General features: G+C 41.0%; 2 protein-coding genes across 10 annotated transcripts; both read left to right on the forward strand.

Annotated features, from left to right (window-relative positions):
* Positions 1 to 275: 275 nt before the first annotated feature.
* On the forward strand, positions 276 to 19,282 carry LOC124977123 (ribonuclease 4). Of its 5 annotated transcripts, none has more exons than XM_047540432.1 (2): positions 276 to 414; positions 17,834 to 19,282. In XM_047540432.1, exon 2 carries the CDS (start codon positions 17,860 to 17,862, stop codon positions 18,301 to 18,303), a length of 444 nt encoding a protein of 147 aa, XP_047396388.1. In that variant the 5' UTR covers positions 276 to 414; positions 17,834 to 17,859; the 3' UTR covers positions 18,304 to 19,282. The 5 variants fall into 5 exon arrangements, with proteins under 5 accessions (XP_047396388.1, XP_047396390.1, XP_047396387.1 ...); XM_047540434.1 differs by having other exon boundaries at positions 295 to 463; XM_047540431.1 differs by lacking the exon at positions 276 to 414 and adding an exon at positions 7,137 to 7,274.
* Ang (angiogenin) lies at positions 310 to 13,051 on the forward strand. 5 transcript variants are annotated; one of them, XM_047540439.1, is made up of 2 exons: positions 310 to 414; positions 12,407 to 13,051. In XM_047540439.1, the coding sequence occupies exon 2, from the start codon at positions 12,425 to 12,427 to the stop codon at positions 12,860 to 12,862; it is 438 nt and encodes a 145-aa protein (XP_047396395.1). In that variant the 5' UTR covers positions 310 to 414; positions 12,407 to 12,424; the 3' UTR covers positions 12,863 to 13,051. The 5 variants fall into 5 exon arrangements, with proteins under 5 accessions (XP_047396395.1, XP_047396394.1, XP_047396396.1 ...); XM_047540438.1 differs by having other exon boundaries at positions 331 to 463; XM_047540440.1 differs by lacking the exon at positions 310 to 414 and adding an exon at positions 6,570 to 6,591.
* Positions 19,283 to 19,340: the final 58 nt, after the last annotated feature.

Here is a 19,340-nt window from a genome sequence, read left to right on the forward strand (position 1 = left end):
CGTGGCAAACGCGGCTGGTGACTGGTGTGTGAACAAAATTCCCTGGGTTCCTGAACTTCCTTGGGATGCCTCCGTGCAGACCCGGTTCTTGGGAGCGGGGTCTGCTCTGGTCTGGTCTTCCCTGAGCCGGGGTCCTCGGGGCCGCTGCCCTTCAGATTCCGCCAGGGGTAGGGGCCGGGACACCCCCGCTGGCTTTCTGTCTGGTGGGGATTGGCTAGCTGCCAGGGGCGGAGGTTGTGGCGTCCGAAGGCGTGTCCAGGCGGGAGGGCCTCCCCCGAGAAACCCCGCAGTGTCCCACTCCACGCCGAGGCTGGGACGGAGCCCCTGCTCTGCCCCGCGCTCCGACCCGTGTGCCCCGCAGGCGCGCGCGCCCGGACCGCACGCAGATCCACCGCAAGATTTAAAAGCGCATTGGTGCGTTTTCTACCAGCTCCCCATCATCTTACTAGGGAGGCAGAAGCGGGTGAGAAACAAAATCTTCTTTCCGCTGTCCTGACGTTTCTCCCGCCTTGTTCCGAGGCCGAGGTTGGGTTCGCACTCCTGCTCCTTCTCCTGCTTCTCGGCAGCTTTGCCAGGAGCGTTCTGGTCATGGGAATCCCTTCCTGACAGGCTGTGCGGGGGTCATGGGGAGGCGTTGGAGGACCCGACTGAAGAATTAAGGAAATTGAGGCGCGAGGAAGGAAATTAAAGGGTTCTCTGTTGGTTTGTTTTGTTTTTGCAGGAGTAAGCGATAATGCGATCCCTCCCCGATTTGTACTTAGGCAGAGATGCCAGCGCGAATGCCCCATTGTCTTGAACCCAGGCTCAGAGGGGAACCACAGAATTTACAAACTGAGGGGAGGCCTGCGGTTGCTCAAAACTAGGGAAACTGTCAGGTACCCAGGTTGATCATCAGATTTGTGAAGCAGGCCTTGTCCAATTTTTGCCCACAAAACTCAATTTTGGAGACTGCTGTTTTCCGTTTTCTGTTTCCTCGGCCTCCCCACCCTTACCACACCCTTGGCCAGGGTTGTGAAATTCTTGGAGACATTTGCCAACAGCCTCTTCTCTAAGATTTCTTACTGGATTCTAGTTCTTCTCTGAGACAACACATCAAATGGTAACATCACATGGGTAACTCAGAACATCTTTCTTTAGAAAAGCCAGTAAAAACCTTTTCCCTAACACTTCCAGAGCTGGAAAATCTCAAAGGAGCCAAGCAGTCAACTTCAGAAGCAGTCTCAAATACTCAAAGATCTGCTTAACCACCCAGCTAAGTAGTTAATGCAGAAGGATAATTTTGTTACAGAAACTTTAGTTTCAGCAACGATTATACAGATAAAAGGAGGAATAAATATTTTTGGAATGTATGGAAATATTCAGTGTAGGCTTCCTTTAAAAGACTTTGAGTATCACCTTTAAAATTAGCTTTGATTAGCTAGGCCTGGTGGGCAAACCAGTAATCCCAGTGACTCAGAGAGAATGAGCAGGAGGATTGCAAGTTCAAAGTCAACCTCAACAACTTTAAAAAAATATGACCTGGGGATGTGGTTCAGTGGCTAAGCCCCTCATGGGTGCAATCCCTGGTACTAAAACAAAAACAAAACAAAAAAATCTTTGATTTTGATTTTTCAGAACTTACTCAAATGGCATCCAAAAGTTGTCAAGTCCCAGGAGCATCATAAGTTCTTGGGTAACTAATATCTCCATCTGATCCTATTTCTTCTTCAGTAAAATGCATCTTACTAGGGAGGAAGAAGCTGATGAGAAACAAAATCTTTTGTTTCTCTTATTCCCCTACTGCATAGAGTGGTGGTGTGTTAGTAACATAACTCTTAGAAGAAGGTACTCTAGTAAAATGGGAGAATTAAGGGAAAAATCATTCAAAGAAAAGAGGGAAGTCCTTGGCTATAGTCAGAGAGCAGATGGCAGATTATAAGAAGGTAAGAATAAGAGGTTTCTTGAGTTGTCATTGGAAGCATTCACCTGTGACTCAAAGTAGATGGATAAAAAAGTGGACCAAAGCACATTGGTGAAACCTCTTTTAGAATTTTTAATTTAATCTGTATTTGAACCAAGAGAAACCTCTGTAAACAGTTATTCTCAGAAGACTGCCTGGGAAAGAGGGAATAGGTGCAAGGCCCAAAGTCTGTTGAAAAGTGAATGTTCAATTTTTGTCTTTGTTTGGAGACATAGATATGTCCTCAGGACTTTGTTGCCATTCACCTTCAGTCAAAAGTGACCCTGCTTCCTGGATCATGACCCTTCTTATGTTTCATCCTATAACTGTTATTTCTGTTACTAAATACCTGTTGTGTTTAGGTCTATAAATGTTACTGTTATAAGAGAATTTAGAGCACATGTAATCCATTCCTTCCATTGACTAATTTTATAATTACTCCTAAGGACAGAATCACGCATATATACTCTGTGTAAAGGAGGAAAGTACATCAATACTAGAATCTTCGAAAGGAGAATTTCATGCTTCTTATGTCTATGTGTGAGACACAACTGGCTTGGAAGAGAGACAGAGAAAAAAATTCCAAGATGAGGGAATGACTTTGAAGTTCATGTTGTCAGAACTTTTTTTTTTTTTTTTCTCGTGTGCTGGGGATTGAACCCAGGGCCTTGTGCATGCAAAGCAAGTAAGCACTCTATCAACTGAGCTGTATCCCCAGCCCCCAACTGAGCTATATCCCCAGACCCCAAATTTCATTTTTAATTTACTTACTTTATATGTTTATTTGGTGGCCTAGGATGTGAACCCAGGGACACTTTACTACTGAGCTACATCTCCAACCCTTCCTGTTTTTTATTTTGATACAGGGTCTTACTAAATTGCTGAGGGTCTCACTAAATTGCTCAGGCCAGACTTGGGATCCTCCTGCATCAGCCTCCTGAGTTGCTGGGATTACAGGCATGTACCACCACACCCCACAGAACTTTTTTTTTTTAATGAGTATTTTTTAAATCGACAATTGTTTTACACGTATTATAATTACTGACAAAGATATGTTTGTTAATCATACACTATAATTTCCTGTATTTTGAAACACACATTAGTAAGTACTAGATGCATTTTAATGAAATAGTAAAACTTTTTTCTTTTGGTACCAGGGATTGAACCCAGGGGCACTTAACCACTGAGCCACATCCTCAGCCCTTTTTATTTTTTTTATTTGGACACAGGGTTTTGCTGAGTTGCTTAGGGCCTTACTAAGTTTCTGAAGTTGGCTTTGAACTTACCATCCTCCTGCCTCAGGCTCCACAGCCACTAAGGTTACCACCATGCCTGGCTGAAATAATAAAACTTTTTAAAAAAACAAACAACTCTATTTTCTCTTTCAACATAACCTCTTCTGCCACATTGAAAAGAAAAGGGAAAAAATGGCTTTTTGCATTATCAACTATGTGAGCAGGTTGTGACTTCTCCAAGATTGTCAGGTGAAGGGTCAGAGGCAGAGAAGGTTCCTGACTGTATTCAGAAGCCATAGGCTACTCCCTCCTGCTACTGTATGACTGAAAGTAGAGGCAGCTCTGTTCTGGTGAGTTGGTGCTTGAATTGGTGTTTTAAGGCCATAGGACTGTATGGATGTGTGTGTGTGTATCTATGGGTGTGTGTGCAAGTTGTGGGTTAGGTGGAGCTTATCTTTGTTCTCGGGCTATTTATCAGAGAAGGGACACGTTGATCAAGTCACCTCTAGCTGTGGGAGTTGGCTGCTTTTTCTATTGGTGACTGTTGAGGCAATTAGGGTGTTGCAATGAGTCTGGCATCTCTCATCCCTAACAAACAAGTAGTTCATAACTTTTTAGAACACAGCTCTTCGGTGTCCTTTTAAATGGTGATGTGTGATTAATTTAAAATAAGTACCATTTGCAAATGGTATGTTTGCCCAAAAAAGGAACTGAACGTTTGAGCATTCTGTTGGATGCCCCTGGAGGTCCCATCCAGTAGGCCCCCATATCCTGTTATTTCTCTTTGCTCCTGAAACACCTTGAACTTTGGCACTTGGCAGAACAAACTTTGGCTTTGGTGTTTGACAGTCTTGGTCAGAGGCATGCCAGACCCTCCCTTTTCCTGGACTCCAGGACTCCAGGACCTTTGAGGCATCAGGTCCTGAGGGAAAGCAGTGTGTGGCTGTTTGCCTTAGTCCTCTTTGCACTACCCCCAAACTCTGTTCCGTTTAGCTCTCGGTTTGACTGGGGATGCAGGGACAAGGATAACATGAAACTCAGGGAGGGCTGTGCTCCAAGAAAACTGAAAAACTGGTCCTTTTCCAGGTTCCCCATGCCACCCACTCTTCTTTTACCTTAAATCATCAGGCCCTTCCAGTTTCCAGAAACTGTTCTTAACATGGGATCTGAAGCACATTCTTAACTCTGGTGTAAATTACTGACAGCTGTGTAAAGACTTTACTCTCCTAGGGACTTTTTCATTGAAGTCAGGACCAATAACTCAAAAATGAAGGGAACTTAGTGGGATTTCAGGAATGAGCAAGAAGCTAGAAGCAGAGCCTTCCTGAGACCCTTGGAATCCTTCCTGCTCTGCCTGGAAACCAGAACTGCCTTATTTAGTGACTGCTTCCATGCCACTCATTTGTAAGCATTTCAGAGAAAGGAGAGATGGTTAACAGACTATTTCCCTGGTCACACCATCCTGAAGTAAAACCACATTGATCCCACCCGGTTATAAGTACTCCTCTTCAGTGCACAGTTTTCCCCCGATGTTCCCAGCCTGTAAATTAGCCTTTAACCTACACAGTGAGTCTGCCTTTTTACTCCTGTCCTGCTCCAGCTCCCTGTGAGAGGTCTGTTCCTCCCATACAAAGGGACCTGTGCCTCTGAGAATGTCTGAAGATGCCAATAGGCGGTGTCCTCTTCCTTTCTGGTGGAGCAAATAGTATGAACCGATGCTCTAATTCTTGGGTCCAGACTTGCCTCAAAATTGCCCCAACCCGATTCCCATGTGGGGGAAGGTAGTTTGCCCCTGTTCCTGCCCCCTACTCCACCCCTCTGCAAAAGAGAAGTACAGCTTTAATTATCTACATATAATTATCTACATAGAAGGATGGAACAAAATGTATAAGTTGACAAGCAATTGAAATGAATATTGTTTCCCCCATATACAAGATAAACATAACAATCAGTGAATTTCTTTTCTTCTTCTTCTTTTTTTTTTTTTTTTCCCAGTACTGGGGATTGAACTGCAGGTGCTTTGCCACTGAACTACATCCTCAGCCCTTTTTATGTTTTTTATATTTTGCGACAGGGGCTTGCTAAATGACTGAGGCTGGCCTCAAACTTGCAATCTTCCTACCTGAGGTTCCCAAATCACTAGGATTGTAGGCATAGGCCTCGGTAACTAGTTTCACAGTGAACTTCTTTATGCTGCTTTGCTATTGACTTTCTGAGTTTTAGAGAGATTTCATGTAATAGTGTGGTTCAATTTCCAGTACCAAAGAGAGAGAGAGAGAAAGAGATGGAGATTTTATGAAATAAGCTTTATTGTCATTTAAGCTATTTGTGTGTGGTACTGGAGATTGAACCCAGGACCACGCATATGCTAGGTAAACACTTTACCACCAAACAACACTCCCCACTCTGTTATTCAAATTTTTATTGCAGGGTCTTTTCCCTAGGACTCAGGAAACTGGGTCAGAAGGGAATGTGAATGGCGCACACTGTATTACTCCCCCACTCTGCTCCATGGCCTGTGTATCTTTCTTCTACCTCTCATCATGTTCTTCTATTAGGATGAATCCTTTCTTGGGGCATCCCAGGCCCTTACACAAATAGATTTTCTTCAGGCTGACTCACCTGCTTTTCAGACACACATGCACATATCTGAGGATGAGTCAATGCTGTCAACTTGGGATCTCTGCTAAATGCTTGCCAGGTTGCAGGTATGTACTGGATGCCGTAACTCCACAAAGAAAGAAGTGGGCATCTCCTTGGGGGATAGATGGGTATTGAGGAGGATTAGCTGGGACTCAGAGGAGGCATTGCTGAGCTGAGTCTTTAAAGTCAAATAGATTTTCTCTCTGCAGTTTAAGGGCTTGAAGCCCGACTTCACCATTCATTTGCTGTTTGATCTCAGAGTTTCCTAATAAGCAAAACAGACTTATGTACTACCTACCTCACATAGTCCAGAGCATTAAATGTAGTCATGCATGTGAGAACCTCATAAAATGAAAGGTAACACTGATTATTATAATTACTACAATGATTTCAAGTGCAGTTGTTTTACTGGCAGTCAGCCTGTCTTGAGTTGTCACTTTCTCAAATGTATACAGATTGAACACTGGGGCATGGGGGGATGACAACAGTGTTGAGGATTTAAAACAGGATGACACTATTCTAGATTCAGCACAAGTGCAGGTGAGTGCTGGGGGTTTGCAAATATTTGGCATCCCACTATTGCTTAATATTTGAAACTCTAGGATGTAGGCAGTGATCCTGGTGACTCAGGGCCATTGTTTCTATATAAGCAATGACACTACTTTGTGAGTGTCTTCAAGAGCAAAGTTGCATCAGTGGTGGAGATAATCAATTTTGCAACTGTTCTTCAAGGACCAGAAGATTGAGTGCTCAGACTTAGTCTCTTATGGACAGGTAAGGATAAAAGGAAGGAGAAGCCTAAGAAATACAATGTTAGCAACAAGGAGGTTGAGGTGGGAGGTGGGGTACTAATAGTTGTCACATAACCTCCACTAAACGTGTTTTCCTGGTTCCATGAAATTTCTGGAATAACCTTCTTAGCATCCTTTCATGAAACCAAATTGTACAGATACATAGAAAGTACAGTAGAAAAGCAACCACTGGAAGACCATATCTTACTCTGCAGACTTCTTCCAAGGCAGTTCTTGGAGCTGGCTCAAAAGATCAAAGATAATGTCTTAAGGATCCTGACAATTGTGTGTGAAAAATGAAACCTCAGTTCTGTTGTGGGCAAGAATAAGAACCATGGACATCAGAAAAGAGGCAGCTTTGGGATGAAAGGCCATGTTTATCAAACTTTTCCCCCAGAACAAATTTCCAGTCTATTCAGTTGGGTTAATATTTGACCCAGTCATGCCCAGGGAAAAGGTGAATGACTCTCCTCGTTTGTCTAAGAGCAGGGTCCTTGGTTTGCTTGTCTCTGCCAGGATTCAGAACCTTAGATCAGTTCTTCCCACCCCTTAACATGAACACTATATAATCAGAACCAGGAGGGCCTCTACTTTCACATAGCTGGAACTCATCTCCAGGAAGAACAGCAGGACCCAGCTGTAGTTGGAGGGAAGCTGCAGATTTTTGTAAGATTCTTCCTTCTGGGTAATCTATTGTTGTATTTATTTATATTTATTTATATCTATATACTATTTCTTGTCATTATTCCATTTCAGTGAAACCCTTTATCCCTTTTTAAGATCTCTGGGACCAAGTTTATGAGTTAAAAAGAACATAAATAAGGCTTCCAAATTTAAAATAAAAACAGTTTTCTTTGGGGATAGCTTATATGTGAATAAAAGGAAATTAGTGGGATTGGGAGGAAGTGGAGGTTTAGGAGCCACTCCTAAATTGTAATAAAATCCTCAGAGGTCTGGAAAGCCATTTGCTGAAAGGCATCTGAAGTAGTTCTGATCCTGCCCCCATATTAAGCATTATTTGTGGTTTAACAAGGAAAGATACAGAAAGTATACTTTCCTTCTAACATCCCCAACAAATTTCTTTACTTAGAAAGGTTTTGGAAGCTCTTTGAAAACAAAGTGGAACACATTAAGATCAAAAGAAGGTACAGTGACCAGTTGAAGGGAAGAAAGAAGGGAGATAACAGGAGGGATATGCATCGGGTATTATCATTTCCCTTGGGGTGATATTATTCTAGAATGTATAAAAGGGTCAGACTATATTTATGAAAATGATAGCCACAATTACTCCTCATAAACTGTTAAGTCACTTGTACATAACGGTTGGTGCATCCCCTGGATACAAAACATTGCCTTTGTAGAAAGGAGTGGAATATGAATTGTTGTGAAGACTAAGGGATTAGTTTGAGATAAAAGATAAAGGAGTCTGAAGAACATTGGGACATATTCCACTGATAAAAAGTCAACTGACAGTTCCATGTTTGGGTGTAGAGGAGTTGTGTGTATGGGCAAAGCTCTGTATCCTTGGCCTAGGTGGATTCACTTCTTTCTCACAAATAATCTGGCTCTTACTTATTTTCTCCCAATTCCATTTTGCCTGGCCTTGGGAAATTTGGGGTTGAATATGTAAATGAGGAGGTTGAATATGAAAGTGAGGAAACAGATTGTAGAAACTGCTGGTCATGGTGTGTGCTGATTGGGATTTGGTTTCTAGATGTTTAGGGAGTCAAGTTTACAATAAAACTGAGCAAAGTTTGGTTGAGTTGTTACAAAACTAGTTTACAAATTCTGCAAACTGGAAACGTTACCCCTTCCCCGTGCCATATTAAGACTTGAGGACTTTTAAACTCCAAAGGGCAAACTATGTTTAGGAGGTAAAATCCTTCTGTAGTGTCAGTCTGATGCCTTAACTAAAGATAATATATGGACTTGACTTACATATTTAGCCTTAAGAGATGAAGCATGTCAGTGAGACAGAGTCAGTCACAGATCACCCTATTGTCAGTTTCTGCTAGCCGATGTCTTATGCCACCAACTAAACTTACATAAATCTGTCTCTATAATTTCATTGCCATTGGACTTTTGCTTCTGATAGAGGCTCTGATATACTTAGAACCATGGACTTTCTGACTCTCTGACTTTAGAATTAGCAACTCTCTCATTTCACAAATGAAAAACTTATTCCTGAAGAGGAAAATTAAATCAATCATTTAAACAATATTGAGTCTCTATTATGAGGCAAGCACAGGATTCAAGGTGAATAATGTAGGCCCTGCTCTTCTGTAGATTATACACCAGTAGGAAACACTGACAAGTAAACAATCTGTTGTTTGCCCAAGATCACATGAGTAATAGCATGCTTGGAAAGAGCACTCATAAAACCTGACAACAGACAAATCTATTTTGTGATACCCTTATGGTCAGATCCAAAGATGTGTGACTGTTTCTTTGACACATCTAGGAAGGTCTTCTTTTTTAAAAAATTTTATTTGTTTTTTTAGATAACATATGACAGTGAATTATTTTGGCATATTATACATACATGGAGTATAACTTAATCTAATTAGGATTCTATTCTTGTGGTTGTTCATGATGCAGATTTATCCTGGTTGTGTATTCAAATACAAGAATAAAAAAGTTATGTCTGATTCATTCTACAGTCCTTCCTATTCCCCCTCTTCCCTCCCTTCCCTTCATTCCCCTTTGGGTTAGCATCCACCTATCAGAGAGGACATTTGGCCTTGGTTTTTGGTATCTGGCTTATTTCACTTAGCATAATATTCTCCAGTTCCATCCATTTACTGGCAAATGCCATAATTTCATTCTTCTCTATGGCTGAAGGTCTTCTTGGTCTTAATATCTAAAGCATAGAAAGTTTGTACAGAAACTCAGAATGGCTACCAGCCCAGACTCATTCCTGTGAACCTTAGTATGCTCACAACCTGTACAAGGGCACCTCCTATAAGGACCAACTGTCTGTCCCTCTACCCCATGGAAGACATTGGTAACATTCCTGGCCACCACTGCCACCTAATGGCTCTTTTGAGTTCTGTCTGCTCTCGTTCTACTTCCTAATGTTTGAACTGGTATTCTGGCACCAGAGGGGCCTTGACTATGTGACCTCTAAGCTCCTTTCCGATCTTGAGAACTTGAGATTCTACAGTTGCCTGTGACATTATAAGTCAATATTTATTCAATAACAACAAGAGATTTAATTGATTACAAATCAGTGAAACTGACAAGATTTAAAAAAAAAAAAAATTTTTTTTAAATAAAAATAAAAAAAAAACCAGAAGGAGAAAACACACCCGGAGACTGAAAATCAGAGTGTAAATGTGAAGAATTTGGCACACAGGTTGCAGAGCATCCCAGCATATGTGAATACTTATTATTCTTTTAGGGGCAGCTGTCACTGCTGCAATCATTATCACATTCTTGATAAATTCCCCAGAACACATTTTTACTTGATTCTTTTACAAATTGTAGTCTATTGCTTAATAGAAACTTTTTCAACTGCAATTTATTTCTATTGCTTAATGGAAACTTTTTCAACTGCAATTTATTTCAGTATTGTGAAATAACTAAAAAATTCCTTGGTATCTAACTTGGTATTCTTCAACAATTTGTACCAAATTTGTCTACAGTTACCATGAAACAAAGGGGATCAATGCTGACTAGAAAGAGAGCTTGCTTTCAATCATAAATTAAATGAGTTAGTGGTAGACAAATTCTTAAAAATAAAAGTTCTAAAAGTCAGTTAAAATTTTACAGTGAAAAGCCATTTTTATTATTGGATATGGGGGACATTCATAGATAGTTGACATGGGATAACATAGATCTACAGTGTTTTTTTAAAGTCTCTGGATGGTTTCTTTTGCTTTGTTTTTTTGTTTTTTTTTTTGTTGTTGTTGTTTGTTTTTTTTTTTTTTTTTGTACCAGGGATTGAACCCAGGGTCACTTAACCACCAGACCATATTCCCAGTCCTTTTTTTAGCTTTTATTTTGAGACTGGGTCTCACTAAGTTGCTTAGGGCCTCACTAAGTTGCTGAGACTGGTTTTGAAGTTGTAATCCTCCTTCCTCAGCCTCAGGAGCCACTGGGATTACAGGCATGCACCACCACACTTGGTTCAAAGGTTTTTAAATTTTTCTTCCAAGAACTAAGGTTACTGTCAGAAACTACTTGCTACAAGCTGCACATGATGGCACATGCCTCTAGTCCCAACTACTTAGGAGGCTGAGGTGGGAGGATCAGTTAAACTCACAAATTTGAGACCAACCTGGGCAATATAGGAAGATCCTATCTCAAAAAGCAAAACAAAATAACAACAACAACAGAAAAGAACCTTCTGCAAATGCCAAATACCTTTCAATTTTCAAGATTTCAAATTTCACAAGAAATGAAATTTTAAAAGTTTGTAAGAATGTTTTCTATTTTGTTATAATCCACCTTTAATTCTACTTTCAATGATCTGTCGTTGAATTAAAGTCATTCTCCAGGAGGATGTTTACACTGTAGGCGTGTTTGAGTCTCACACACACACACACACACACACACACACATACCCACCCAGTGTGTGAGTTCTACAGTTTAAGACTGATAGCACTTGACAGATAGTGGCAGGGATCTTCTCTTCTCTTTCTTCTTTGAGAAAGATGTTGAGAAAACATTATAGCAAATTGCAAGTCCTGTGACCTTATGAAAAGATCTTAGGAGTTTTTTTTGTTTGTTTGTTTAATTTAGTTTTGTTTTTTACCACATGGAAACATCATTTTCCAATTGTGGGACAGTTTATGTATATATGCAGGGAGAACTAGAAACTATTCTCTAGAATAATCCAAATTTCTCAGTGTGAGAAGCCCCTGAGAATAAGCTTGAATTCCCTTTCTTGCTCTGTAAGAATTGACCTCAGGCTACTCCCATGCATTGCATGACTTCTTCCATGCTCCTCCCTGTTCTTTCTGTATAGTACATAACAATTCTGCCTTTGGCCATGAACCACATACTTCTTGAGGTAGACCTGCCTCCCTTTACCTCAGGGTGACACTGCTCTCCACTGCTCTCCTCACAAAGAGATGCTTGATTAAAATGTGTGTCAGAATCCCACCTAAAGCAATACTCCAGTTGACTGTTTTCTGGGCTCAGGATCCCTTAAAAGTCATCCTTCATAGCTCTCGCATGAGTATTGAGATCTTGTCTTAGCAAATTGGAGCTGCCGTCCCTTTCTCATGGACATCACATTCCTATTTAGGTAGACATTTGGTGTGTCCTCTCTTTTCTTTCTATTCTTTAGGCAAGGTCTTATTACTTGCCCAGGCTGACCTGGAACTCCTGGGCTCAAGTGATCTTCCCACCTCAGTCTCCTAGGTAGCTGGGAAAACAGGCACCCAGGTGCACACCTGGCCTCAGGGCATCTTAATGGTCTTTAATGTCCTAAGATCTAGCACAGTGCCCAGACCCAGTTGGGACTTACGTTTGGTATTAAATGAATTAATAAATTGAGTATAAATGGATTTTGTAACACTATGACTGATAGAAAGGCAAATACTCAGTGATTCCAATAAGTAAGGAAAAATGGTTGGGGCTGGGAGTTGTGTTGGGAAAACTATTAAATAGACTTGCCAAAGGAATGGATTAACCCTAGTTAGTAAAGTTAGCGAGGAAGACCAAAGAAAAGCTATTATTAGGTGACTGAAGATACCTGATTTATGATGCCCTGTCAGAAAAGTCTCTGTCCTTTTAGCCTGATTTGGAATGCAGATCTGTGCCCCTACCAGTCCTCCTTTTGCCCTTGGCAGGAACCTCTGTTGGAAGAGATGGTGATGGGCCAAGGCCCCTTGTTGGTCTTCATACTGGGTCTATGTGTGACCCCACCGACCCTGGCTCAGGATAACTCCAGGTACAAACACTTCCTGACCCAGCACTATGATGCCAAACCAAAGGGACGGAATGACAGATACTGTGAAAGCATGATGGAGAGCCAAGAACTGACCTCACCTTGCAAAGACACCAACACCTTTATCCATGGCAACAAGGGCAGCATCAAGGCCATCTGTGGAAATAAGAATGGAAGCCCTTACGGAGAACACTTAAGAATAAGCAAGTCTCCTTTCCAAGTCACCACTTGCAAGCATTCAGGAGGGTCCCCTCGGCCTCCATGCCGGTACCGGGCTACAGCAGGGTTCAGACACATTGTTATTGCCTGTGAAAATGGCTTACCTGTCCACTTTGATGAGTCCTTTTTCCGTCTATAACCAGCAGGCCACTGCTGGCCACTGGCCCTGAGCTGGTTTTGCTTTCCTCTCCTTGAGCGTCCCCTCTATACTTCAGAACAGTGACAGCAGCATTCACTGCCAAGGGCCCAAGAAATAAGCCATCTGGATCTTTTGTTTTGTGTTTTACAAGATATGTTTAATAAATAAAAACATCTCTGAAACCAGTAAGAATCAGAGTCTTTTCACTGATTCTTACTTACTTACTTTTCACTGCAATATTGACCTTTCCCTGTTTTTTCCACTCAACTTCTTCCTAAGAGGATGGGATGGAGTAGAAACACCTTCTCCTTTGTCACCAGTTCCCTATCAGTCAGTGGGGAGGTATACTTTACAGATGATAAGGTAATCTACAGAGAGAGCTGGGAAAACTCCAGGGCTCATAGTTATAAGAATTTTCAAGAGAGGCAAATTGGTTTTTTCTTTTAAGTAATGAGTCAATATTACTTTTACAATTATGAGACCTTGGGAAAAAAGTTTAGAACCAAATACCACTATACCAATTATTCATTATTCCTTCTATCTGTCTTTCCTTTCTCTCTCTCTCTCTCTTTCTCTCTTTCACACACACACACACACACACACACACACACACATACACACATGCACACACATTCTGGCATGAGAATACCAAAAATCATTTAGGGAGGCCAACTCTGGTCTTTTAAGCAGTAGGTAAATTTGATGTTAAGTGAGATATTCCCAAGATACAATTTTTTTTTTCCAAGATACAATCTTAATCATAGTTAAACTGATGTCTGACAATCATGAGGTCTTAGGGAAGTTATATAAAGATTTCAAGCTTATCCTTCGTTCTTCTTCAACTAGATTTTTTGTTTGTTTATTGTCATTTTTGTTTTTATTATTTATTTAGGTACTGGGGATTGAACCCAGGGGCACTCTACCACTGAGCTATATCCCCAGTTTTTTGTTTGTTTGTTTGTTTTGTTTTAATTTTGAGACAGGGCCTAACAAAGTTGCTTAGGGACTCACTAAGTTACCCAGGCTGGCCTCAAACTTGAGCTCCTCCTACCTCAGCCTCCTAAGTCACTAGGATCACAGGAATGCGCCACCACACCTGATGCTTTGAATTGTTTTCAAGTACAAATGATCTTATATAATAGAAGCTCCCTGTAAAATGCACTAATCAATCTATAAGTCAGTGTTTGGCTTTCTATTCACTCATTTCTATCAGCAGGTACCTGGGTATCTTATTTAGAAGGGAGTTGGTAATAAATTACAGTTACAAGTCCCCAGTTCTGCAGTCTTGTGAATATCTGGTTATAGTGGGCACAGTATTTCCTGTGGTAGCCTCTCTTGCTGCCTGCTTTGCCCTGAAATGGGCCAGAGCCCTGGTTCCCCAATATGCAGATTGTAGACTAGTGTCCACAAACCACCCAAGAGAGTTCAGCCTCCCTGACAATATTCAAATTTAGGATGGGATTGAGAAGCAGTTTGCGAGTACATGCCCAGCATAGGAATCTCTCCGCCTCAAGTTAGCCTATTTCAAAACTGGAAACACTTGTATCCTAAGAAAGCTGGAAGAGTTTTCCAAACTTTCCTTGTTAGAAAATGTCCTTACTATAAAACTATAAAATCTCAAAAAAACTTTCAGGAACTGAGAAAGTTCTAAGTCCTAGTTATTTAGTTATTGCCTTTTTTTTTTTTTTTTTTTTTTGTACCAGGGATTGAACCCAGGGGCTATTAATCACTGAGTCATGTCCCAGTCCTTTTTATTATTTTTCATTTTGAAACAGGGTCTTGCTAAGTTGCTTAGGGCCTCGCTAAGTTGCTGAGGCTGGCTTTGAAATTGTAATCCTCCTGCCTTAGGCTCCCGAGTGCTGGGAATACAGGTATGTGCCACTACACCTGACCTTTGTTCTTCATAGACTATTTGGACGCTTTTCTCAAGTTTTCCAACCAGGACTGTCTCCTTGAGGTGAGGCGGAGTCTCTAGATCATTAAGGCCTAAGTGGAGAAGGTCAAAGGCCTGAAACATTATTGCCTTGATCATGCCTTGGCTGTGAAAATTCATGTCTTCTCTGAACATCCACTTGGAGCATTATTATTACATACCCTGTTGTGGTGTGAGGGGAAATCAAATGACTCTTTTCCAGGAAATCATGTGGCCATGGGAAGAGGCACTTTCCCTCCTGTTGATGGAGCTAGCAGCTGAATAACTGACCCTAGTGCTTTTTGCTTTGTGTCTTTTGTCCTATCATAACTGAATGTGTTTAGAGTAAAATGCCACATTACAGGCAAGTCATTTTATTTCAAGTAAATCGTTTGAGGAATTTAAGTCCATCAGCTGTGATTGTTGACTATGCATGAAAAGGAAGAAAAAATTGGAAGAAAACTTCCAAAATTTTGAAGAGCAGTAACATGCAAGCAAGAAAATCCCTTGCAGTTAGAGAGGATATTTTCCCCTAGGGACACAACACAAATTCCAATAGCTGAGATATTTCACAGTTTAAAAACAGACTTTTAATATCTTAGGAATACAATTAACTCTATACAAATAAAGATAGATCAATGATATCTTGTGCAACTCATTGTAGTCATTCATTTGTACTGATTGAAGAAGGTCAAGGAAAATAAGAAAAATGAAAATGGTAAAAATAATAACTGCCAAAATTTATTGAACATTTATCATGTGCTAGATATTGTGATAAATATTGTACGTTAATTTTATCATTTATTCTTCACAACATCTCAGGAAGTAGGTATTATTATGGTCATTTGACTTTCCATCACATGACAAAATATCTGAGATAATCAATTAAAAACAGTAAAGTTTTATTTTGGCTTGCAATTTCAGGGGTTTTGGTCCATGTCTATTTGTTTCCATTGCTTTAGAACCTGTGGCTAGGCAGTACATCATGGCAGGAAAGCATAGCAGAGGAGCTGCTCACCTCATGGTGGCATGGAAGCAAAGAGGAAGGGGCTGAGGTCCTAGTACCCTCTTCAAGGACACATGCCCACTGACCTAACTTCCTCCCATTATGCCTCATCTCTTAAAGGCACACCACCCGCCAGTAGGGCCACCTGGGGACCAAGCTTTCAACACATGGACCTATAGGGGACATTCAAGATCTAGACTCTAGCAGTTAACGTGGCAGACCTAAGATTTTGGAATTACAATGTCAAAAGAAGTTTTTGTTAAAAGTCAGGTGCACTAGAGAAAGTCATTGGGGCAAATGCTGACCAAAAGTATGTGTTGGGATAACTTGGAGATCACTTCATTTTCTCTGATAGCCAGAGCTTGAGAAGTACCCATTGATGTCTAGCCTGAGGACTGCTGTCAGGTGTTTTTCCACATCCTATTTACTCTTTTGATTACTGTAGCTGAGGTGGTAAGTTTGCTCTCACATGAATAGTGTAGGACTTCTCTACATTCAGTTTTCCTGCTAAGACATATTCTTGGTCACAAAGAACAGAATAAGAGAAGGTAGATACAATTGTGAAAGATTAGAGGTGCCAGTCAAAAAATGACCCAACATGCTCTGTTGTGCTGAAGCTTGAACCCAAGTACCAAGTGATCCTTCAGAGCTGTGTCCAGTGGTCTTAGAAGGAGGAGTATTTCAAGCATCAGCTCTTCCTGCCACCCGTCTTCCAGAACCACTTTACTTCCTCTTTTCCCAACACAAGTATCTTATTTCTTCAGCTATAAGCCAAGGAATAGGACTCAGAGGTTTATGTCATTCTGTACAAAGGCAAAAGGTGACTGTGAAACAGGAGATGACATTTAAAAGAACAATAGTTACATTTCATACTGGTCACTATCACCAATCAAAGAATAGGCAAGAGGTAGAATGAAGTACAGTCCCTCCTAAGCCATTGCAGTCACTCATATGTGGGCTCTGCCATCAAGAAGCCAGATCTCTGAAAAGAAAGAACAGTAGTAGGACTGGGGATGTAGCTGAGTGGTAGATAACTTGTCTAGTCCATTTCTGGAAGGCCCAGGATTCCATCCCCAGCGCTGACAAAAAAAAAAAAAAAAAAAAAAAAAAAAACAGAGGTATCCATATACCTCAAACAAGGAGTTCAGCTGGGACCAACCCTTGGACTAGGTAGAGATGCATCTGTTCGACTCTCAAAAAACTGTCTTTGCTACTTCAGCTCCCCCAGTCTAATCAGCTTTGCTTCACAAGACTGGAATCACAGTTCATGTCAATTCCAGGAGCGACTGCCAGATGGCAGTATCTGTCTAGTCAGAGTTGTCAAGTGATTTACACCTCCACCCCTGAAACTGTTGTGGGAGAGAAGCAATTCTGAGCATGACTTTAAAACAGCATGGATTAAAACACACACACATACCACATATGCATACATATATGTATGACATCATATGAATATATGCATGTATGTATATACACATATATGATTCCCCAAAGGACCTGATTTTACTCCACTAGGAGAATAGTCATATGAGAGAAAAGGCTAGACTAAAATTTTACTCTATTTTCTCTACCTCCCTCAATTCCTAGATGTACGGTATTAAAAATCAGTGTATAAACTTTCTTTGACCTGAGTTTGTCCAACTTGTTGGCAACTGGAGCTTCCAGTAAACCAAACATTCCCCATACCAGATAAATACATCACAAAACAGAAAATTCCAGTTTAGATTTGCATTTCCTCTTTTGTACTCAGCCCACACAGACTTGGACAGCCACCCAGCAAGTCCTGTCCTAGTTCATTGTACTGGCTACACCAACTTCTTTCTGGAAAAGAAAAAGGCTCTTGCTTTTAGTGGAGTGCCATACTGGGCAATTGTTCACTTTTGAGAAAATTAGAGCGGGAAAAGTTGGGAGCAGAAAAGAGTGGGAAGATGGTACATATAAGGGGGAGAGATGAGACTGTGGCGTCAAGGAAGTATCAGCTTGTCATTCTCAACCCCTCTCTCCAGTGCCGGATCCTAACTGTCCCATCTCCTCTCTCTTGCTTTCTCTCTAGGCACCACCTGCACCACCAAGGCAGTGATGGCTCTGCAGAGGACCCATTCTTTGCTTCTACTTTTGCTGCTGACCCTGCTAGGGTTGGGGCTGGTGCAGCCTTCCTATGGCCAGGATCGCATGTACCAACGGTTTCTGCGGCAACACGTCGACCCTCTGGAGACAGGCGGCAATGATAATTACTGCAACTTGATGATGCAAAGACGGAGGATGACCTTACATCGGTGTAAGAGCTTCAACACCTTCATCCATGAAGACATCTGGAGCATTCGTAGCATCTGCAGCACCGAAAATATCCAGTGCAAGAATGGCAAGATGAACTGTCATGAGGGTGTAGTGAAGGTCACAGACTGCAAGGAGACAGGAAGTTCCAGGGCCCCCAACTGCAGATATCGGGCTATGGCAAGCACCAGGCGAGTGGTAGTTGCCTGTGAGGGTAACCCGGAGGTGCCTGTGCACTTTGACAAATAAATGCCATCCTCCAGGTGCAATAGCCAGTGGTTGGCCTCTGATTTACTCCAAAACAACAATGAGTAATGCATTTAAAATATCTTGGGCTTGGTCTCCTCTGCTTGTTATTTACACTTTCCCTCTATGTAACCTATTTTATTAAATACATTGTATCCAAGAGAAATAGAGACAAACCTGTATTGAGTCCAGGCTTTTCTGCAATAAACTTCTTCATAAAAGACAAGTCAACTTAGCTCTTTCAGATCCTAGACTCTGGATCAAGTCATTACGTGTATTTATATCACATTTCAAGCATTTTAAAGTACTTTCTTCTCAGTTATCTCATTTTCATACCCCCATACCTCTTTTATGCTGAAAATGCTATTAATGAAATTTACTGAAGACCATCAAGTCAATGGAAGATCTGAGACAAAAGTTCAGTTGAACTGACTCCTCATTCAGGGTTTTTTCTGTTCATCACAAGGTGTGTTTTGAAAGTGTCTGCTTTTGGTTATTCCCAAAAGTCAGCCATTTGGGGAGTCATTAAATGTTTTGGAAATAACTTACTGGTAAAATTAGAGCTCTGTGTTATTTGACATTTTTATGTCCGTGTCTGATTAGATCAAAGAATGGTATTACAAATTTTCTCTTTTTCTTCCCAAACTTTTGATTTACCCTAATAAGTTAGGGTATTAAAAACATACTAGCTCAATAAGATTAATTTACTCTTGAAGTCAGGCAGAGTGGAACAGACCTGTAATCCTAGCCACTTGGGAGCCTGAGGCAGGAAGATGCAAGTTGGAGATCACCCTGGATAACTTAGTGAAACCTCATCTCAAAATAAAAACTAAGAATGACTGGGGATGTCACTCAGTGGTAGAGCACCCCTGGGTTCAATTCACAGAATTGATAAACAAAAAAGACTCTTCCTGACTAAAAGAGTGTTCATGTTTTCCTGTAATTGTAATAAAAGGCCTAATCTGCAGGTATCTAGAAAGACTGTGCCATGAGATTGTTTATTTTTCTCTTATACTCTCAGTTCTTCTCTTCTATACATA

This window comes from Sciurus carolinensis, chromosome 2 (genome assembly GCF_902686445.1).
Source record: "Sciurus carolinensis chromosome 2, mSciCar1.2, whole genome shotgun sequence".
Taxonomy (NCBI): domain Eukaryota; kingdom Metazoa; phylum Chordata; class Mammalia; order Rodentia; family Sciuridae; genus Sciurus; species Sciurus carolinensis.